Below are 23,342 nucleotides of genomic sequence, written 5' to 3' on the forward strand. Positions count from 1 at the left end.
TGGACAGCACAGGTCTTGGTGAACCAGTGGCCCAACTCAGTGTAAGTTAGCTTCATAGGGATAGCTCAGCTGGTAGAGCACAAGACTCCAAATATCAGGGTTGTAGGTTTGAGCTCTACGTTGGGCAAAAAGAGTCCTTCACTTCAGGGGGTTGGACTAGATGCCCCCTGTGATTCCTTCCAACTCTGGTCTGTGATTCTATGTGCACAGATGGGGCTGGAGTATAAAATGCATTACCGTATTTTTCCATGTATAACAAGCCCCCGTGTATAACACGACCTCTATTTTTGAGGACTCCAAATAAACAAAATGGGGGGAGATTGCCCAGAATTGTTAAGCTTTTGGGGGGGGTTGCCCAGAGTTGTGGTTTGGGCAGGGATTGCCAAAAATCACTCACCTGCCTGACCAATGCTGAAAAATCGCTCATGTCGTCAAAGCCACCAGTTGTCTGCAGGCTTGCTGCCAGCAACCACCGATCGCCCGCCCAATTTCCACAGCAGATGCCAATCGACCACAGTCATGGCCACAGCCACCAATCACCCACCCAATCGCTGCTGACAATCTGCTCGCGACAGAAACCAATCGCCAGTCCCCCATATGCACTATGTACAAGTGAACCCCCCAATTTTAAACTTGAAAAAATAGGGGAAAATATAGTCTAATACACAGAAAAATATGGCAATCCTATATTATAATAGGGGCCTCAGGTCTCCCAAGTGCCAATCCTTGCATGTGCAAGCATAGTTTTTTAAAGACTCACCTGTCTACTTACAATCCCAGACCACTAAAATAACAGTAGAATGACAGTCCTCGTTAGAATCACAAATACTGGCACCAGAGCCTACAAACAGCCACTGGAACGTAAGACGTTGAAAACAAACTAGCAAAAGATTTGTGTGGGCAAAATGGCATGATCCATGTTCAGTGAAGGGGCTATCGGCAGATTTGAGAGAACAAGATGGGGGGTGGGTTGCAATGGCTCAGTGAAGGCCCAATGGGCATTGGGAATACTGAGTGACTGTTTAGGAGGGGCATGGAAAACCAGGTGGTTAGGAGGGAGAATGTAATGGAATAGCCTGGGAGAGGGCATGGCCGGCTGGCATCATGAACTGGAGCACTCCATGCTACTTTCTGTTGCTTGTAATAAGTTTTCACATTCATATTACAGTGGTACCTCAGGTTACATACGCTTCAGATTACATACGCTTCAGGTTACAGACTCCGCTAGCCCAGAAATAGTACCTTGGGTTAAGAACTTTGCTTCAGGATGAGAACAGAAATCGTGCTCCGGCGGCGCGGCAGCAGCGGGAGCCCCCATTAGCTAAAGTGGTGCTTCAGGCTAAGAACAGTTTCAGGTTAAGAACAGACCTCTAGAACGAATTAAGTACTAACCTGAGGTACCACTATATAGTTGATTTATATATCATAAATCTTGATGCTTTGGGATAAATAAAAGAATGAGGCAAGCCTGTTCGGTTGAGGGGTGGTTTTTTGTTTTGTTTTGTTTTTTAAAATAAATCTAATGTGTGCCTTTCTTTCTCCCTCCTTCTTTGTTGTTCCGGCCAGGCCTTTCTTGAAGCAACAAAGAATGTATCATGTCTTTGCCCAGCTGCTGACTTCCGTCTCAGTCTGGTTGGCAATATTTTGCCTGATCTTACTTGCCCTTCTCCCCGAGATCCTTGTCCAACTCTTTAAAAGCATGAAGAGAAAACGCCACCAGGTAAGGAGCGAACGGAAGAAGCCTGACACTTCTGAACCCGAAGAGTGGATCCCCCTCTTCTAAGCGATCTCTTTGGCAGGCAGGCTGTTTGGAACATTTGGAAAGCTCTACCCAGATTATCTAGCAGTGCCTCATAGACGGCCAATGGCTCTTTGTCGAGATCAGCAAAGAGGATATCTCTGGGATATGGAAGGGCGGCTGGCAGTGCATAGCAGACAACAGCTTCATCCATCTAGCCTGTCTAGACCTGAACTCATAGAGGCTGGACCAAGACGAGCGAGAACGCAAGCAGGGGTTTCCAGAAAGAACTTTCCCCCCAAACTCCAAATCAGACCCAGACTCCATATTTTGAGGTTTTCAGCTGGACCTTTGCTTAGGGCTTCCTGCATCTCTTTCAGCAGTTGTGGAAGGTGGTGTTTTGTTTTTGTTTCTTAAGAGTTGAGGAGATGTCCAATTTCTTTATGTCCCTTTATGTCTGATGAGGGCTGAATTGCGTACCTGTGTGAATCTGATACTGCAAGGAGCCATTTGTGCTGGAAGCATAGATCCCATAGCATACCTGTTGGGACCAGCAGAAAGGGAGCTTGATTTTCCTCTGTGATGCTTAACAAGCACTAAACCCCAGCCGTCTTAAGTCCCTCACTTGGGCTAGTTGAATAGTACTTAGTTCTCAGTTTTTCAAAAACACTGCTAAGAGTCTGCTGCTCAGAAGCTGCGACTTTGACCCACTCACCCCCAGCAGCCACCATCCATGACAGATTGGGCCTGCCAGCTGAATCATCTTTGTGTCAGTGAGGCCTTGGCAACAGTCGCCTGCTGCAAATGTACCTCCCTGGAAATCCTAGCCATGGGTGAGGAAGTGTGTGATCTGTGAGCTCATAAGCTCCGTACTTCCCCCTTGAGCATAAGTAGCCCCTCCCTGCCTTTCTAGCCTTAAACCTGGATTAATGCTGGTCAACCAGCTTGGGAGGGAATACTGGATAATGCTAAGCACTGTAAGTGCCAGTGCAGATGGTAAACTGTGATTGCAGCTGGGCAGGGAACAGGTAGCAGATTTCTTAGTTGAGAGACCAGCAGTATTATATCTGCATCAGAACTCCCATATAATATTTGTTTCATATGGTTCTAGCCCATAAACCATTTCGTGAATTGCAGGTCTCCCTTTTCTTATTTGTCTTTTTAAAAAAATGCTGGAGTTGGCATTGTTTTAACAAGGATTTGGTGAGTTCTAAGTGATGCCTTCAGAAATATTTTCCGTTGTTTTTTTTATACAGCGTGTTGAAAAATGTTGCCCTGTGCATTATGTTAGATTGTACTTTCATGTGGTTTTACAGTAAACTTTATACACAATTAACATGTCAAAGAGTTGTCTTTGCTAAAGTATAAAAAAGGCACAACAGCATTATTATTAAAGTACCCCAAAATAATTTGAGGAGGCTGTAGACGCTTTTGATGGGTACCTGTCAGTCGAAGGAGTACTATACAAGGTAGCTTTGCCAGCAGAGGGCAGTGGCTAAAACTGAGCAAAGGTTTCCAGTTCAGACTGCGATTTCACAGGACAGCCTTCGGTTCAACTCCCCACCCGTATGTTTTTGGGGTGATTGGTACAAACATTGGTGTGATGTGAAGTGCTTTGAACACTCCACAGTAAGTTGTTGTTGTTGTTATTGCCCTTGATACATTGAATCCACTAATCCTGCTGTGTTTTCTGACTGGCAGATGGTGGGAGGGCCAACATTTCCCTCTTTCAAGTTACATTAACAGCACGTTTAGGGGCAAACAGTAGGCAGGTCCCCTGACTGTTTCCTAAAGAGTTTAAAAGGTGGGGAAACTGCATCAGGGTTCCAAGTCATGTGGGCAACCTTTCCACATAGAGTTGCCTCTCCAGGCAGAGGGTTTTTTGTGGGGGACACAGGGCATTGTGTCCTTCTCGGCTGTTCTCCAGTGGCATGCTGCTCCCTGCTTCAGACCACACCATCCAGCCCATGGATGGAGGCAGGACCAGTCAAGAGCACTGCACCAGAAGTGGTGGGGTTGATGAGCAGGCAGTTGCAAACCCTGTAAGGGTTAATGGCCAAATAGGACTGCAAAGTTGTTGCACAGCAAGATCCCTGCACCTTGTAGAGCCGGGGTGGGGACCTGTGACCCTCCAGATATTCCTGACTCCCACCAGCCCTGGCTGAATTGGGAGGAATAGATTGTTTAGTGATTTTGGAGGTCAGATTAAAAACTTTCCCCCCAAAGGCATGGATATAATACAGTCACATCTTGGTTCTCGAACGCCTGCGATTCGAACATTTTGGCTTCCAAACGCCATAAGCTCAGAAGTGACTGTTCCAGTTTGCAAACTTTTTTGGAAGCCGAATGTCCGATGGAGCTTCTGCAGCTTCTGATTGGGTACAGGAAGCTCTTGCAGCCAATCGGAAGTTGTGCCTTGGTTTTCAAACGTCCAGAACGAATTCCATTCAAGAACCAAGGTACGACTGCAATCCGTTGTGGGCATCACAATGTATCCAGTTCACAAAAGAAAACCTCAGACCTTCTCCCTTCGTGAAAAGGGCAAAACACTGAAACACACACAAACAAAAAGCCAGGCATCACCCTGTCTTGATCCACCAGCCCAAAGGAGGGGTTGTGGGAGTGGTTGGGTGCAGGGGTATCAAGGATGGATGCCAAAAATGCCAGAGAGATCAGTTCTAGTGCTTTATTAAAAGAAAGGTGTAGATTAACAGCAAATCAGCCTGCCAGCCTTTACAGACATGGAACTGTCACCGCAGCAAGAAGATGGCTTGTCCGTGCCCAAGTAAACGTGCATATGTTTCTTTATACACAAAGTAGCATGCGTCACTTTGGCCAGGACTTCCCATCACTTCACCTGACTAGAAGAGGACATAGGTGGCAAGCACCCAAATCTTACAGAGAGTTCCTGTTTCTGGGCTCAGAGCCCAGCACCCGAAGCCCACAGATAAGGATAACATCAAAGTCAGCCAATTAGCGTATATCAAAGCAAGTGAATATAAATATATATGAGCTCCTTGCTACAGCAACTACCAGTTAATTGTGGAGTTATCTTGACTACCAAGATGGCATTAGCAAAGCTTCTGGAGTGGTTCACCTTTGGTTCAGCACAACCCCAACTAGGGATGGGGAAGAAGTTCAGCTCAGTTTGGGTTTAAGTGCGTACCTACCTATTTTGCACTTTCTGAAAGAATAATCAAAACTCCGTCACCCTTTGAAATTTGCAGTCCTCTGCATTTTGCAATGCAGTTACCCAGTCAAGTAATGTATTTAAAAAACGCATAATGTAAGTTGTGCATGTGAAATGCTGTATATTAGGGGCAATTGCGTTGCAAAATGTGTATATTAGGCAAAATTGCAAGCATTTGTATATCAGGGTTGCAATATTGCAAGTGACACTGCAATATTGATGAATTTTCATGAAGACAAGTGAGGAGAACTGAAAATATGACTGGGAGTATGTGAAACTCAGAGAAACTGCAATTGGCGTATTCATCCCTAAGCCCAACCAAATACCCTTTCCCCCAAATGAAAATACTCTTTGAAAAGAGAGGGAGAGAGGAGTGGGTGGGTGGGATAGCGGGTATTGGGAGACACCAAGAAGGATCCGTGGTGCCCCCAGGCACCAAGTTAGGGTTCCCAACATTAAACTGGGATGAACAAATAGCACAGCTGGCTGTGTTGTGTGGTTGTGTTCTCTCTTGGTGTGGAGTCCAAGAGAGACAGACAGTTCACTTCCCTCTTAAAAGCTGTGTTCTAGTTCTTTTTATTACAGCCAGTTCCTTTAATTTATTTTTTATAAAGAGCACAGTTGAGCGGGGAGAAGACTTGCAAAACTGCTCTGGGAAGAAAGGGGGTGTTCACAATGTTCCAGGTTCCAGCCAATCAGTGCTGTGCATAGCCAACTTCTGCAAACCAAGATTTCCTGTCAATGATGGTGCTTCCTAAAATTATATGCAGCTGTATATAACCCTGTATGGAGTCTGAGGCACTTATGGAAGGAGAAAGGAGGTTTTTCAGTTCAAAGGACAAAATCCTTTTCTCATTTTACAGCCTGAATAAATATTATATGTGGCTGTTTTATTCAAGCTGTAAAATGAGAAAAGGATTTTGTCCTTTGATCCTCAAATTTTTATGCAGTCTGCCCTAGAGAAACTATCGGTTCTGGCAAATGAGAAGGTTTTCTTGTGAAAGATTTATCAGGAAAAAAAGAGACAACTGGTATCACAGTATAGTATTGTGTGACGTATTCAGCTGCTTTGGTTGGCCAATCCAAAAAAAGAAAGGTGTGTGAAAATGCAACCCAAGTGAGTGGGAACAGAGGTGGTAGAGCATTTTCCCTCTTGAAAAGCTAAAGCAAAGATATGAAATCTGTGGCCCTTCAGATGTTGGTGAGCTATAGTAGCTCTCATCATCCTTGACCGGCTGGCCATGTTGACTGCATCTGACAGCAGTTGAATTCAGTAACACCTCAGCGTACCAGCTTCCTCTCCCCATGTTCTAGGAACATGGCAGAGTTTTATAAAAATTGAGAGAAGAATTGAGAGCAAGTGAAATTTGATACACCTTCTCCTGCCCCCAGAAAAGAGGCATAGTCACCCAATGAAATCGACAAAAGAATGTTCCTTCCTTTGTGGCAGCACCTTCCATATGAGAGGCGTAGTCAAAGTGGCACCCTCTAGGCCAGTACTTCTCAAACTTGGGTCTCCAGCTGTTTTTGGACTACAAATCCCATCACCTCTAGCTAGCGGGACCAGTAGTCAGGGATGATAGCAGTTGTAGTCCAACAACAGCTGGGGCCCCCAAGTGTGAGAAATGCTATTCTAGGTGTTGCTAGGCTGTAGTTCCCATCACCGACCACCATGGCTGTGGTTGATGAGAGCTAGAGTCCATCATCTGGATGGTAATAGGTTACCTTATGGCAAAGTTTGCAAGCTATCCTGCATTTCTTTTTACCCTGAAACTCTTAAGGGTTAGACAAAATCTTGGAGGTGGAGAGGTCCTTTATTTTATTTTGAAAAATAATAATATTTTTTGTCATGTTTACATTCCACCTTCTTGTCTGTCGTGGAACCCAGCCAAGGCAGAGGATATGTGGTTCCCTAGTGAACACCCACCCTGACACTGACATGTCCCAGATCCATCAGACGAGGCGATGATACCATGTGCCTTCGGACCATGCTCTGGCCAATGGCACCAAGAGTTAAATGCAGCCCCAAGGAAGCGCCCACATTCAGGTGCACGCATATATATCTATATCTATATATATATCTATAGAGCTATCTATATATCACACATATACATACACATACACACACACACACACACCCCACCAATAATTGTATTAGCCCTCCACCCCCGTTCAGGAAATGGAAACAATCCAAAAGTATTTGGTCACCTTTGGAAACAAGATGCCTGGAAAACGAGATGGGCGTTCTGCTGGAGCCAGCAGGGCTGATTCCTGAGTGTAAAAGATTACATACACAATTTTTAAAAATGCAATACAGATAAATGTTCCCTGCCCCCCCTTTTCTTGCCTGCTCTGGATAAACTGATTTTTTAAAAGCCTCCCCTCCTCCCTCTGGCCTATTTCAGAACAAATCAGCTTCACTCGCTGTGCTTTTGTTCCCCAAGTCTTCCTGTTTAAAAACTGCTGCTTTCTTGTCTCTAACTCTTCAGTGCTTCTCTATCTCAACATATTCTGTTCTCCCTGGTTTTTATTAACAGCGCCTTCCCCCATGTTGAGGAGGCATTTGAGTGGAAACTTCATTTGTAATCTCTCTCTCTTGCTCCCCCCCCCCGCCTGTCCCCGCATTCCTCTCTGCACCCACCTACCTCCCTGCCTCTTTGAAATCTCATCCTTTTTTCTTTTGTGCCCTTCTGAACCAGGTAACGAGGCGCCTTCCTTCCTCGGGAACGTCTACTATCTTTGTGCTCTCTCAAACTTCCAGCAATCACAGCTTCTCTGAATGAATAAGGTGATCTTTCTTCTCTAATAATTGGAAGCCCTTGAGCCACTTAGCTGCTTTCCTTTCTCTCTACGCATATAACCTCCTTGATAATATGTGTGTGTGTGTGTCTTGCCTTTTCTTTTTGAAGATGCATCTCCTTGCATTTCTGCTTTTCACTGTGCATTGCTTCCTCCTGTCGTTCCATCTCTCCCCTTCTCCAAAAGCATCCCAATCTTCCCCCTCCCCAATAGCCCAGCTGTCTTTGTGCCTGACAAGGCTCTGAAGCTGACTGCTTGGAGATTGCAGCTGCCAGCGTTGAGCAGCTTATGTGGTTGAACCATCCATGGAAGAGCCAGTGGTGGTGTAATGGTTAGGGTATTAGACTTGCATTCAAATCCCCACTCCCGTCAGGAAGCTCACTGGATGACCTTGGGCCAGTAACCAGTATCATCAACTTCATCATCATTATCAATTTATTTCCACCCCAATGGGACTCAAGGCACTTTACACATAAAGTCACCACCTGTCAGCCTAGTAGTTGCTGACAATAGTAGTGACAATGTCAAGTTTGCAGGTTCAATCCCTGTGTGTGCCAGCTGCATATTCCTGCATTGCATGAAGTTGGACTAGATGATACCTCAAGGTCCCTTCCAACTCCACATTTCTACGATTTTACATTGCAGGGTTGGTGGGTTGAGGATAGCATGGAGATAACAGAGCCAGGTGCGTCACCTTGAGCTCCTTGGAGGAAATAAAAAAACTAAAGCAAATACCACAGATAGGACCATTACCCCTGCCTGTCCAGTGTTTTCTCCTTCTCCCTGCCTCCACGCTCCCTCTTTGGTGGAGTCAGCTCACGCAGGTCAGCTGCCAGGCAGTCCTTTCAATGGGATGCAGTGGTGGAGCTCCAGGGCGGAAGATAATGTAAAGGTACCATTTCAGACTGAAGGTGGGGAAACACTTGTTTTTTAAATTTGCATTAGTTTGTTGTTGGCATGGATCTGTCTCGAGAGACAGTGGGGCGCACCTCCGGGGGAGGGGGGTGAAATCAAACCACTGAAGAAGTACAGCGTCTGCCAGTAACTCATAACTGCTGCCTCCCATGTTGTTTCTGCTGCACTAGCATCACCAGAGTGAGTTACTTGGTGGGGCCTGCCTTGTCATGCCGAAGCCTATGGGAATATAGCCAGTGGTCGATAGAGGCAGGGCCTTTTCTGTGGTGGCCCCTGTACAGTGGAACAGCTTTCCCCCTAATCTTAGGCTAGTGCCTGCATTAATGATGCTTAGACACCTTTTCGAAATACACTTAAGACAGGAACAAAGTACAGTATATAGACATGAACCTTTTTGTTGAGCTGGAACGGACAGCCACAAGACTGCAGCAATAAAACCTCCAGCACATTTGCAAAGCTAAGTAGGGTATGGTTTCAAATTGGATTGCAGGGGGTTGAACTAGATGGCTGTCAGGGTCCCTTCCAACTCCACGATTCTATAGGTGGCTGGTGGCCTATACATTTTCCAAGGCCTGGCCAGTCCAGAGGCTTCATACTTCTTGGCGATAATGGGGGCCAGTGTTGCACCCTGCTGTTCCCTCCTATCCATGAAGGGCCCCGTGAGGCTAGTACACAGAGAATCCTGGTTAATTTACTAGGCAGGTCCTGCAGAAGATGGAGCTCAGAATCAGTGAGGCCTCTCAGGTGGGGGATAGCAGGCAGTCGTTGAAGGCATGTAAGCTGTATTTCCCCCACACTCTGAATGGAGCAGAAAGCCAATAGGGCGAGGCTTTCTTTCTCTGCTCCATTGAGTGGAGTTGTGAAAATGAACCACATGCTTCTCAGTTGATATCTGGGAAGGAGATTTTTTTTCCTTCACAAACTGGTCCACTTTTCTCACAGTAAGTTGTGTGCTGTCTCTCCACCCTCCCCCCACCCCTCCCCTGCCACCCTTTCCTTTTAAAGTTTTTCGTTTCCATTTTAGCTTCCGGAGCTCAGTTGCGTTGCCTTGTTAACCTCGCTTTGCCCAGGTCATCTGTTGCATTTCCATGTGCTTTATACTCTGTTTGCCTCACCCTTTGCAGAAAAGAGGGCGCCCTAGGATTGCAGCCAGTTCAGTGCCGACCAGACCATCAGTCAGACCTCTCCTTTTAAGAACCTTCTCAGACGAATCTAATGTATTGTGACAGGTATCCTGTTCTCGAGAATTAGGGCCTGGAAAGGCATGGATTAACCAAGTGATCCCTGAAATCAATTAAAATGTGATTCTTGTAATCTCAGCCACTGGGGCTGGCAACCCCCCTTGCCAAACATCGCCAGGTACAATGCCTGCCATACGGGTTTCGGGTACCATTTGGGAGTTTTGGATTTTCTTCTTTTTTAGTGGAGATGTTTTTATTAAAAGCAAGATAACCAGAAGCGGGGGGGGGGGTGTTCCCCTCTTCTCTTTTTAACCTAATACCTAGCACAGGCCAGAGCATTGAAAGCTTTTCGTTCAGTAAAAGCTTTGTGGCCATCTTGTTTGAGGTTTAGAAGGTGTTTGGAGATGCATGGATCTTTTTTTCTGGAAAAAGGCCCAGAAGCCAGAGGAGCCTAGTTTGCTTCTCGACTTCTGCACACTTCTGGGTCTTTGTTGCCCTTTTCCACAGGTCCCTCAACCTGTGGCTACTTCTCTCTTTCCTGGAGCCATGAAAGCCAGGGGAGTTGCCAGATACCCCCAACCCTGGCCAGAAAAACCGTGAGACATCCCCAGTTCCCTGAAACCTTTGTTGTCAAAACTGAAGTACACAGATGAAGGGATGGACAGAATTTGCATGCAGTTGTTATTACTATTTTACTTTGTAAATGCTTTCATTTGACTTTTCCAGTGTAGCAACATGAGAAGCCCCATACAATAACAGGGGGAGGGAAAAATCCTCATCTCTCATGAGAATAAGGTGCAGAAGTTAGCCTAATAGACCCTGCCATAATTCCCCGGAGACTGCATGCCTGAGTCCGTTTCTGATACGCATGCTGTAAAGCAGGGGTTGGCAAGGTTTACCTCGGTTCACTCCAGCGGAGACCCTCCATGGGCCAGATCGCGTGTGCGCTCGTGATTTCCATCATCTGCGCAGACACGATTTCTGGTGCCATGGAAGCGAGTCCCTGCGCTGCGCCGGTTTAGTGCAGTGCGTGGGAACTCTCCAAGTGGGCGGCTCTGTTCAGGGGCAGCTCGTGGGCCGGTTAAACAACCCCCAAGGGCTGCTTGTGGCCCATGGGCCTTAGGTTGCTTACCCCTGCTGTACAGGCATGCCGTACTTCTGCAGAATCATTTTCCATTTGCTGTCCGTTCAGTGCCTTTTTAGCATTTAGTCAACTTTTCCATGAGAGCCATTGTCCAAGCAGGCAAAGCCACTTCCGGCCTGCCCAGGAGGTGGGGTTGCGGGCTTCACGCCCACCCCCACGTGAGCGGGGGCTGGTTTCAGCCCCCGCGAGAGCAGGGGAATCCCAGCCGCGTCTTCCCCCCCAGCTAGTCAATCGGCTGGCTGGGGGGGCGTGGCCTGCCCTATTTAGGGCCGGCGCAGAGGGGGCTCATCCTCTTTTCGCCAGCTAGCCCCCATGTTCCATGAGAGCCATTGTCCAAGCAGGCAACTGCAAATTATCCAAACCCTTCCAGTTTTTTTGTGCAATTAGCAGATGAGCTACAGCCAGTGGAAGTGGGATCTGTTCTTTATGCAGAAGGTCCTTCTGTTTGTCCTCCCCCCCCCCCTTAAAAATGTTAATAAGCCCAACTCATTTTGCCTTCGTTCATTCTGTCAACATCCTGAGCCACAAGATTGTAGTTACTGTGTTTAGGATATCGGTGGCCTTTGTACGTTAATCCTTTTAGAAAGAACCTTGGTATGGTGATAGTTATTCAGCAGCTGGTTATACAGGAAGGCTGCTTTTTGAGGATAGTTAGCTCCTTTTTCACCCAAGCCTTGGAGACCTTTGGGATTGGGGGATGTGTGGCTTCTATTCCAGTTGGGTTCACTTGCACACGTTTTATGGCAGACACCACTTCTATTGCTTTTTCTGTTACATTAAGTGCACTTAATGTGCCAGTGTGCAAAGTGGTGTGTAGAGCCTTGTGTGTCTCAACAGATACAGAGTCTGATATTTCTGGGCTTGCAAGGAACACAGGTATCTAGCTTATATTGAGTCGGACCATTGGTCCATCTAACTCAGTAGTGTTTACACTGACAGGCAGTGGCTCTCCAGGATTGGGTTCTCTCTCAGCCCCACCTGGAGATGATGGGGATTGAATTTGGGCCCTTCTGCACACAGGGCAAATCCTGTACCACTAAGCTAAGGTGGAGCAGGTTGTCAGAACCCATTTGGAGCCCCATAGCCATCACAAGTTTCACAGAAGGAGAGTTGAATCCCAGCTCATTCCCCAAAGAAGTACCGTATTTTTCGTTCTATAGGGCGCACCGGCCCATAGGACGCACCTCGTTTTTTGGGGGGGGGAAATGAATAAAAAAAATTTATTCCCCCCCCCAGCCGCGGCTGCCGCCCCAAGCCTTGCGCACACCTGCCCGAAGCACGGGGCGCCCTCCGGAGGGCTCCACATGCTTCGGGGTGCAGGCTGCCGCCCCAAGTCTTGCGCGCCCGGCGGGAGCTCCCGCCGGGCGCGCAAGGCTTGCAGACACTCGCCCGAAGCTTCGGGTGACAGGCTGCCGCCCCAAGCCTCGCGCGCCCGTCGGGACCTCCCGCCGGGCGCGCAAGGCTTGCAGCCTGTCGCCCCAAGCACGGAGAGCCCTCCGGACGCCTCCCCGTGCTTCGGGCGACAGGCTGCCGCCCCAAGCCTCGCGCGCCCGTCGGGACCTCCCGCCGGGCGCGCAAGGCTTGCAGACACTCGCCCGAAGCACGGAGAGCCCTCGGGGGGCTCCCCGTGCTTCGGGTGACAGGCTGCCGCCCCAAGCCTCACGCGCCCGTCGGGACCTCCCGCCGGGCGCGCAAGGCTTGCAGACACTCGCCCGAAGCACGGAGAGCCCTCGGGGGGCTCCCGGTGCTTCGGGTGACAGGCTGCCGCCCCAAGCCTCGCGCGCCCGCCGGGACCTCCCGCCGGGCGCGCAAGGCTTGCAGCCTGTCGCCCCAAGCACGGAGAGCCCTCCGGAGGCCTCCCCATGCTTCGGGCGACAGGCTGCCGCCCCAAGCCTCGCGCGCCAGTCGGGACCTCCCGCCGGGCGCGCAAGGCTTGCAGCCTGTCGCCCCAAGCACGGAGAGCCCTCCGGACGCCTCCCCGTGCTTCGGGCGACAGGCTGCCGCCCCAAGCCTCGCGCGCCCGTCGGGACCTCCCGCCGGGCGCGCAAGGCTTGCAGACACTCGCCCGAAGCACGGAGAGCCCTCGGGGGGCTCCCCGTGCTTCGGGTGACAGGCTGCCGCCCCAAGCCTCGCGCGCCCGTCGGGACCTCCCGCCGGGCGCGCAAGGCTTGCAGACACTCGCCCGAAGCTTCGGGTGACAGGCTGCCGCCCCAAGCCTCGCGCGCCCGTCGGGACCTCCTGCCGGGCGCGCAAGGCTTGCAGACACTCGCCCGAAGCACGGAGAGCCCTCGGGGGGCTCCCCGTGCTTCGGGCGACAGGCTGCCGCCCCAAGCCTCGCGCGCCCGTCGGGACCTCCTGCCGGGCGCGCAAGGCTTGCAGACACTCGCCCGAAGCACGGAGAGCCCTCGGGGGGCTCCCCGTGCTTCGGGTGACAGGCTGCCGCCCCAAGCCTCGCGCGCCCGTCGGGACCTCCCGCCGGGCGCGCAAGGCTTGCAGACACTCGCCCGAAGCTTCGGGTGACAGGCTGCCGCCCCAAGCCTCGCGCGCCCGTCGGGACCTCCCGCCGGCACGCAAGGCTTGCGGACACTTGCCGGGGCTGCAGGCTGCTGCCCGCAAGCCTTGTGAGCCCGCGGGAACTCCCGCCGGGCTTGCAAGGCTTGCGGATAGCTTCCTAAAGCCTGGAGAGCGAGAGGGGTCGGTGTGCACCGATGCCTCTCGCTCTCCAGGCTTCAGCGAAAGGCTGCATTCACACCATAGGACGCACACACATTTCCCCTTCATTTTTGGAGGGGAAAAAGTGCGTCCTATGGTGCGAAAAATACGGTAATTGCCCCAGCCCTAGCATAAGCTTCTTTTGGAGTTAATCAAACCTGCAGTTGGTACAGTCCTCCAAAAACCACAGAGACTTGAGTGCCTCTGTGGATTTCAGTGGGGCCCAAGAGGTTTTTGGAGAATTGTGCTCAGTTTTAAGCATCGATGAATCCATGTTGGTTTCTTGGTGACTCTAGAAGTGAAAATTTCAATTGGAAGGAAAGAACAACTGGCTTCCATTGACTCCCCAAGTATTCTGGCATTGCACTTGTGAGGTGTTTAAATGATTTGATGGTATTTAACTGCTAGCTGCATGCTGCTCCTATCTGAATAAGACTTGCAAAATCTCTGTATTTTGACATCACCTGGCTTTGATTGCCTGTTGATATAGAATAACATGAGTCCATCTATCTGTGGATTCTGTGTCTGTTGTGTATTCTTCACACACTGTACGCAACTCCTTCCTAAATGTTTTTGATTCTCAAAAGTGTGTTAATTGCCACATGTAACAAAGAGGGAAGAATGCCAAACCAATCACCTTCCTACTTCCATTTAAAATATCGCCCTGTAGATGCATATGGTCCATTTCATGCCCGTAATAGTCATCTCTGTTTTCAAGTTTTTCCTCTGTTACATAATATGGGGGCATGAAGCACCAAGTCATTGTTTGTTTGTTTGTTTGTTTGTTTGCTTGTTTGCTTGTTTGTTTGTTTGTTTGCTTGCTTGTTTGCTTGTTTGTTTTAAAATGTATTTATTATAAAACGCTAGAATCTGCCTTCCAAATGGAAAACAAATCAAGGACAGCTAAACACAACTATAAGAATGTCCATTGATAATTAAGAACAATAATAAATAATGGACTTCATTCTGTTTGTTAATGCAAGGATTATTGCATTTGCAGACAGGTGAGTTTTAATGTTGCACAACAGAGGAATCCAACACAAAAGTTGCATTGGTGGGAAATGGTTCAGCAAAGTTGCCACCCACCTGCTTATGTATTCCCTTCTGCCAAATGACATCCAACAGCAGAACAAGTATACTGCTCTACACTGGCCACAACCCAATACATTGGCCTAGTGAACCTCAGCTGGTTGTGCTTTCCTTAGGCCAGCATCCCTACAAGGGAGTGGAGCAATGAACATGAAGCCACCTTCTGTGCCGTACTCTAGTTTCTACACCCAGCCCTCTCTATCCATCCAGGCAAGCAAGCAGGGAGGTGTTATGGGAGTTCAGGATACACTCCAGCCAGGCAGAAACACCTGAGGAAGGTGCAGAGTCAGAAATAAGCAACAGTGACTGAGTAGAGTCCCAAGGATGCTCCACCCCTGTTACAATTTCTGAAATTCCCGTCTGTCCCATCAGTTAAATATAAAGTGTGGGGAAAGAGAGAGGCCAATACCAGAGTTCAGTCACTGCAGGCCAACTGGGAGAATCTCCTTGTGTGTGGATGGTGCTGTTTCGGCCAAGTAAGAATTGGGACCTGGGAACATGGTTTTGCTATTAGTTTATATGGGAAGGCGTGGGGGGTACTTTGGCCTTCCAGATGTTGCTGAACTTTACAACTCCCATCAGCCCAAGCAAGCATGGCCAGTGGCCAAGGAAGATAGGAGTTATTCAGCAGCGATGGCAGGGCCCAGTGTTCCCCACCTCTAGAGTGTTGTTGTTGTTTGAATTAATACACTGCCTCATACCTAGGGTCTCAGGGCAGTTCACAGAGCAAAATAAAGATATAAAACCACAAAATACATGGAGGACACCCTGTTATTCTACAATGTAACTTGGGTGACTTGCACTGAGCAATAAAATGGCATACCATCATTTGTTGATCAGAGAGCAGATAGGAATCAGTCTCATAAAAGTTAAATAGCTCCGCCATGGCCTCTTAAAGCAAATAAACACAAAGGAAACCAGTGAGGCAGATTTGCACAGTGACATCTTCCTTAAAATAAACGCTGTCTTTATTTATTATTTATTTATTGAATTCATATACAGTACTGCTTTATACCAGCAGGTCTCAGGGCATCTTCACAGAATAAAATCAAAATATAAAAACACGAAATGCATAATCAAAATAAAAACAACAACCCAATAACACCCCCCCAAAAAAACCCCACATTTTAAATGGGCCTAGGATGTCAATCAAATCAACCAAAAGGCCTGGTTAAAAAGGAATGTTTTTGCCTTCCGCCTAAAGGTGTATAATGAAAGCACCAGGCGAACTTCCCTGGGGAGAGCATTCCACGGAAGGGGAGCCACTACAGAGAAGGCCCCATTCTCGTGTTGCCACCCTCCGGACCTCTCAAAGAAGAGGCACATGAAGAACTGTAGATAGAACTCTAAAACTTGCATTTATATCTAGGCAGCTTTGTTAAGTGGGCAGTGTGGAAAGCTGCCGTGGTTAGCAGAAAGGTGAGGTGAGATTTCATACTTGGAAGAAGACAAGAGAGCAAACCTTCCCTTCAACGCTAGGTGGCACCCAAGCTTTTTATTTTCTGGCAGCCTCAGGCGTCCCTCCTCACCTTGCCCCTCAGCTTGGCGAATGAAAGAATCCCGTCCCCATATCTCACGAAGGGGATGTGGCTGTTCACAGAGGCACGAAGCGTCCTGTGATAATCACAGCAAAGCAAAGGAGCATGCGAAGTATGTGTTTTAGCACTGTGCGGAGGTCCTTCCCTAAACAGAGTTGCACAATTAACCCGTTTGAATGCACATGATGCTCTGCTAACCCCACTAGCCACATCCCCAGCATACGTCTAAAGTACTAGGATGCCACTTTAAAGAGCAATGGCTTTCCCCAAAGAACTGTGGGAACTGTAGTTCACCAAGGGAGTAGAGGTTTGCTGGGAGACCCCTGTTTCCCCTCACAGGGCTGCAATTTGCAGAGTGCCCTGGGATGGATTGATTGATAAAACACACGGGGATGTATAGCTCTGGGAGTGGGGGGGGGGAGCACCCTTAACAAACTACAGCTCCCAGAATTCTAATCATAGCGCTTATCTGCTTAATTGTGAATTTGGTTTGGCATTTTCCCTCCCCAACTCCTTTGCAAATCATGTAGCTCTTTAACTCCTTGCAAATTCTAAGCCTTGATTTCTGACATGGTGCCACACTGCTATCTCTTTCTTTCCCTTCCTGGTCCATGTTGACAACAACAACTTAAGCTGAATTTCTCTCTCCTTCTTCCCAACCCGTCCCCTCCGTCTCTCCCCCCCCCTTTTTTCTTTTTTTACAGCCTAACCCCCTGGAGCTGCCAATGCTGTTGTCCTACAAACCGCGGGGGAACAGCTACACCACTGAAGGAAAGCCAGGGAGCTCCGTGACTAATTTTGCAGAACGTTGCCATCTCAGGATACTTCAGATGCAAAGATTTTAACCCCAGCACACAGTTCTAAACGAACAGCACTCTCAGAGTCAAAAATGAACGCTTGGAAGCAAATCAGGCCCACCAGAAAAAGAAGAAAAATACAAATGGTTCTATATTTTGGTTAGGCTTTTTGGCTTTTTTGTTTTTAAGAGGACCTTTGGTTTGCATTGTGATTTTTTTTAAAAAAAAAATCAACATAAAGGGGGGGGGTGTCATCCTTTTCATCTGTTCCTCCCCCTTCCTAATGCAAGTTTTGAGAAAGCAACCTTGCTGTTTTGATGACAAAAATTGTGTGAGATTTTTGCCCGCTGTGATGGATGATCTGTCCTCTGTTCAGCCATCTTCACCCTTGTCCAAGGAAGAGGAAGAGCTGTGTATGGCTCTGTCCCCCCCCCCCCTTTCCAACCAAAGATATAGCACAAGAGGTATGTTACAGTTCCCCCAAAATAGCACTAGGAATTTTTGGTAGATAACCATTCTGTTGCTAAGCCATAAATGATGTTTGTTGGCAGAATCTTAATTTCCCCCATCGCCACCCCAGTTCCTCTAATGAGAAAGTTGTGCCATACCCTTTTAAAGGAAAAATGTGGACATTTGGAGAAAACACACCCCATTTTTTTCTCCCATCCAATCCGACCCATCAGGAATACCTGGAAAACAAAACAACTGAAGCACCCATTCTCCCAGTCCATCTCAAAACCTGAGGTTAATTCCCACCTTTTTGAAATGTGTCCTTTGTCCAGGCTCTCTCTCCTCCCACCAAACAGGTATCTCACAGCCAAAGTGAACATGCACCTATTCCCCCCACTCACCCAAACTAGATTGGTGTCCTTTGGCTGTGTGGAAATGTGGGACCTGCGTTTTCTGACCTGCTTTGACTTCTGCTGTGATGAGCTTGCGCACCTGCCTTTTGGATGCAGGTTGCCACGTTGCCTAGAATGTATGACTTCTTCACAAGCTCAAGTTAGTGTCCCAAGCACCGTCGAAGGATGCAAGCCATGGGTTCTTTGCTGTGCTAACCTTGTCCTCCTCTTCCGTATTCTGTTGAGCGGGTGGCAGGTCCAACCCATGAGACATCAGCCCTCCCTCCCCCCCTTTTTTGAAAGGGTGTGGGATGCAAAACCTAAAACAGCCTGTACTGTTATCCCTTCTGTTCTGTGAAGGGAGGCAGGAGACGCATCACCCTCAATCTCCTCCAAAGTGTGGCGCATCTTAATGGCCAATTCCAACAATAGGTTTCAAAGACGTCCCCTGCAGAATCCTTTCAATGTGGCCACCTGGCGCTATTTTGCATGTGCAACGCCAAGCATGCCTTCAGCTGCACGTGTCTGGTGGGTGCATGCGTTTGCCGCCATGTAGTGTCTGATGTGGCTCGTTTGGGCACATGCCGTGGACACAGAGCACCACGGGTTCCCCCTCCCTCTCCTTTACCGTGAGCGTTGCACACAACCTCAGCACTTCCTGCAACGGTGGAAGAGGCCCTATAGAAAACTGGTTTGGAATTTACGATTCAAGTTAAAAGAGTGTAAGCTTCGGTTCACACATTGCTTCTATGCAAGGCAAAGGATATTCACCAGCAGCAAGCAATTCCACAACAGTAGGGCATATGTATGGTCCAGTTAAAACGTTTTTGTAGCAGATCTGAGCCTGTGATGATGTGGCATGTGGCGACTGGGGCTACTCCTAAAACTCCCCAGCATTTAATCAAAGTTCAGTCTTCCTTTGCTCATTCTTTCCCCATTGCCACCTCTTTAAAAAAACACAATGGGGCCAGTAAATCAGAACTTCTCACTTCCGCTGTGCCTACAAAGGACATATTGGAGAATTGCTAGATGTTAGTGGGGAGGCTGGCAATGTCCCACATCTCTCGGGAATGAAACCAGTGGTGTGGTTCTTGCCACTCTTGGAATAACCGTTCTTAATTTGATCCATGTCTCACCTGCAGTGTCCAGATAGGTCCCAAAGGCAGCCTGAGTGCCAAATCATTTGGGAGGGATGTTTATATGCATATTTCAGTCAGTTCTTTTGTGACTTCTCCAGTGCTAGTGCTGAAATGTTCAGCTCTAATGTTCTCTGTATCAGGGAAGGAGAACCTTGAAGTCCTCCAGATGTTATTGGACCATAGCTGCCATCAGCCCCAGCCCACATGACTAGTGATAAGGGAGGTGTGGTCCATAACACCTGGGGGATGGCAGGCTCCCTACAGGCAGCCTTTTGCCTAGTGGTTGTGATTAGGATTCACTCTGCACCTCCCATTTATTTTAGTTCGAGGAGTGTGGTGGTTTTATTGTGGTTTCGTTGTTGTTGTTTTTTTTGGGGGGGTGCTTTTTATTCAAAGTGAGTCAGGAGAAGCCTCAAGCTTATCACCCATCCACCCACCCTCCCTACCCCCAAGTAACATTAATTTGGTAAGTTTTCCAAAGTATGGTTTCTGCATTTTGTTGCTTTCGGAAATACCAAGCCACCTCAGAGACAGTTTCATTTCAGCTCCACTGAAGGGTCCAGTCCACCCGAAAGTAATGTAAACCTAGCAGTTCATTGAGATTTATGCAGAGGCTTGGAGGAAGAAAAGAGGAAAGATGGCTCCTTTGAAATCCCATTTGTAAAATGATGGGTTTGGTCTGGCCTACAACACAGAAAAGATGGGGGTGGGTGCTTAAAAAATGGACTGTGCCACTTTAGATAGGAGATGGGGGACCTCCCAATTGAATCCCCGTCCATTGCGTCCTCCAGTGGGATGGTGGTCAGACTTGCTTCACATGGAAAACTGGATTTTAGAGAGAAATGGCCTAAACAGCTCCCTGATGTGCTCCTTTTCATGGGAAACTCATTCTAACATGGTATAGTTCTGCTGCAGTTTTCCCAGGTGATCTGCTCTCTGCATAGACCGGGCCTTAATCAATACTAACCTTCTCTGCACTTCATTCTGTATTTTCCAGCAGCTAAGTGTGGCTGGTGGCTTCACTCCCTCTTCCCAAGGCAATATAATTGTTGCTGAAATTTCGCATATGGCCAGTGACACGGAATAAGCAAACAAAAAATTAAATTCAGCTTTGCACCTGTGCCACACCAGTCCAAAGAGACTTGTGTCAATATCTTGAAACTTGCCTGACTTAAATCTGAAGCAGAACTTCTGGAAAATACATTTGTTCATTTGTTTTTGTAAATACGGGGTGGGGGGGAGGGTGTAAAATTATATATACAGATTTTAAGATGCATTTTTCAGCTTCTTGCGAAAACCCAGCAGGACTGCATTCTTAATTTTTATCACTTCAACTGCAATTTTATACGTTCATGTTGCTTTATATAATGACAATGGAATGTGAATGTTAACTTTTATGAATGCAACTCGCTCCTTCTTTTCCCTTATGAAAACAAACCTTTTTTTGTTTTGTTTTGAAATAATCAATAAACTTTGGTATGTTCTGATTGAGCTTGGTGAAGTTTGTTGTCTTAAGTCAGGGGTCCTCAAACTATGGGATGCGGGCCGAATCCAGCCCGCCAGGGTCATAAATCCGCCCAGCCACTGCAGAACCCATTGCAAAGCCATTGAGGAGACTCAAAGCGCTTTGGAGAGCTTGCTCCACGGTGCCTTTAAGCAGAGCAGGCAGGAGGGAAAGAGGCGGGTCAGGATTTACCCCTCCTGGCCCTGCCTTGCCTTGAGGCCTGTCTCTCAATCACCAGCCACCATGCTGCTCGCTCACGCCCTGCGCTCCGCCGCCCTCTCCACCTGATCCAGCCCTGTTATCCTTGCAGCCCAGCTCGGCGGCCCCAACCACCGCCTCCTCCAACCGGGCTCACCCTCCGTTGCCTGCAGCAGCCTCCACACTGATGGAGAGCTATGCTCAGAAGGCAGGGAAAAGGGGAAGAAGGTCACTCACAAAGAACGCAGGGCTCCAGTGCTTACTCATGAGGAAACACCCTTGGGGCCACTGGGGATCACATCCAAGGAAAAAGACGGCTGCCATCATCCTAGCGAGTTTTTGTCCTGGGAAAAGTGCTTGGGAGCTGGGCTGCGATCCAAGGCGCGCTTGCTCGCAAGGAAAACTCAGCATCGGGTTGCTCACAAGTAAACGTCTGCCTGCCATCCAAGAGGAGCCCAGGCGGAGGCAGGCTTTGAAAAAATAAATGGTATGGGTTCATCCGAATCTCCACCCCCGAAATGGGACTAAGCAGTTACTGAATTTCCACCCCACATTTTTTCTCCCTGGAGCTTAAGTTCTGTGGTTCCCCACAACCCTCAATGAGACGCATTCAAATCAAGCTCCTCTCTGAGACATATCTTAATCTCAGAACCATGCACTCAAATTTGCAGCCATCTTTGGCAGCACCTAGGTCTGTGAACAGACTTTTTCCCAAATGAAACATCTGAAATCTCCAACCAGATCCAGACTAACTGATGAACACTTGCATCACTTGCTACGACTAGCAGTGACAAATATGGAACCGGATATTGACCATCTCATTTGCCAAAAGCAGGCCCATACTTCCTATTGAAATACTTATTGGTCTGACACAGGCAAAATAATATATGTGTGTGTGTGTGTGTGTGTGTGTGTGTGTGTGTTGATTAAAATTGTTCATTTTAAATATTGTACTTTTCCTGTTTTTTGTGCACTAGAAATAAAATATGTGCAGTGTGCATAGGAATTCGTTCATATTTTTTTTCAAAGTATAGTCCGACCCCCAACAGTGTCTTAGGGACAGTGAACTAGCCCCGTTTAAAAAGTTTGAGGACCCCTGTCTTAAGTGAACCTGACTTTTCTGTGTAATAAGCACAAATCACACACACAAAAATGCCATTTTTGAGCTATTTTAAGGGGAAATTGGCAAAATCGGCACTGCTGACATGGGCAGCCATATGTTCAGATTTTCCCAGACATTTAGCTGATTTCCACTTGGATGCCGCTGATGAATGCGGTATTCTGTATATGTCCGGGAAATTCCAGACATATGGCAACCCTAGCAAAGCATTTGTGGGTGGCAGTGGGTAATGCTGCTCCCCCTTCACTTTACTCTTTCGCTTGCAGACCCAGACCATAATCACATCTTCCAGCTTCTTGTCTACAGCCAGGTAAAATCACTTATCGGCACAGAAGCATTGAAATAATGCTTCCCCTTCCTCCCTATTTTTAGGTTGCAGGTCAGCCAGCTAGCCAATTTCTCTTGGGGGGGGGGTCTAGCAATTTTGCAAATGTATTTGTAAGACCACAGGCAACACTTGCTGTGTCCTTTCATTTCTCTCACCTTTTTTTGCAGCTGTATATAGGGGCTGTTTCCACAGCGTTTCAGCTGCATGAAGGAAAACAGTATCCCAAACAAACAATATTTAAAAACCCAGAGAAGTATCAGTGGTTCAAAAGCCAGGAGCAGTTTGGAGGATGGAACTAAAATCATATTTTAACAGGACATTGGGATGCTTAACTGCAAAACACTCGGGGGGGGGGGAGAGGAGTACCTATTTCTACTCCAGTTTCAAACAAGTACTACAGTGGCTCAGCCACATGGTGTATTCCATGGACGCAGAGTAGTACAGAGAGACTGGAGTAGCAGTACAGTGGTACCTCTGGTTGCGAACAGGAGGCCCGTTTGCAACATGAAAAGAGCACAACCCGCAGCAGCGCGTCTGCGCATGCGCGAGTTACGGTTTGGTGCTTCTGCGCATGCGCGGGATGTCATTTTGCATGTCTGTGCATGCGCGAGCGGCAAAACCCGGAAGTAACCCATTGCAGTACTTCTGGGTTGCCGCGGGACATAACCTGAAAGAACGTAACATGAAGCAAATGAGGTATGACTGTATTTGGTAAAATGAACACCACCACCCCAAATCCAATTTGGGTAGAGGAGCAGCTATGTATATTGCTTCAATAGATTGAAAGCTTCTTCAGGAATCAGGATCAAAATCCCACCCCCCTCCATTTTAATAAGAACAAAAAATAATCATAACTTTCTCTCAAAAGAATGAGGGCAGTGTCTGCCTGTCAAATTTCCGAACCTCTAATGTAAAAAAAGAAGCAGCAGCATAATTATACAGCCCACGCAGGACATAAGTGCTTTTCCCCCACAAACTTTTTTGATGTGAAATGACAGCTTACATAGAACTTGGAACAAAGCTGCTATATAGAGTTAACATTCCCAGCTGCTGCCACCACACTCAACGTGTGCATACCTAATTGAAAAGCAGAGCAGCAATTCATCTG

At 47.9% G+C, this 23,342-nt stretch overlaps 1 protein-coding gene across 8 annotated transcripts in view; it reads left to right on the forward strand.

The window, feature by feature from the left end:
- Positions 1-18,624, forward strand: part of ATP11C (ATPase phospholipid transporting 11C) — a 102,573-nt gene extending 83,949 nt beyond the window's left edge. For 5 of the 8 annotated variants that reach the window (XM_053374914.1, XM_053374909.1, XM_053374908.1 and 2 more), the window contains 2 exons: positions 1,567-1,720; positions 17,011-18,624. In XM_053374914.1, coding sequence (XP_053230889.1) covers positions 1,567-1,720; positions 17,011-17,151 — 295 coding nt within the window. In that variant the 3' untranslated portion in view covers positions 17,152-18,624. Of the gene's footprint in view, positions 1-1,566; positions 1,721-7,627; positions 7,717-9,766; positions 9,872-17,010 lie in introns of those variants that run through there. The other 3 variants (XM_053374911.1, XM_053374910.1, XM_053374912.1) reach the window with 3 other exon arrangements.
- Positions 18,625-23,342: the final 4,718 nt, after the last annotated feature.

Source organism: Podarcis raffonei, chromosome Z (assembly GCF_027172205.1).
Source record: "Podarcis raffonei isolate rPodRaf1 chromosome Z, rPodRaf1.pri, whole genome shotgun sequence".
Taxonomy (NCBI): domain Eukaryota; kingdom Metazoa; phylum Chordata; class Lepidosauria; order Squamata; family Lacertidae; genus Podarcis; species Podarcis raffonei.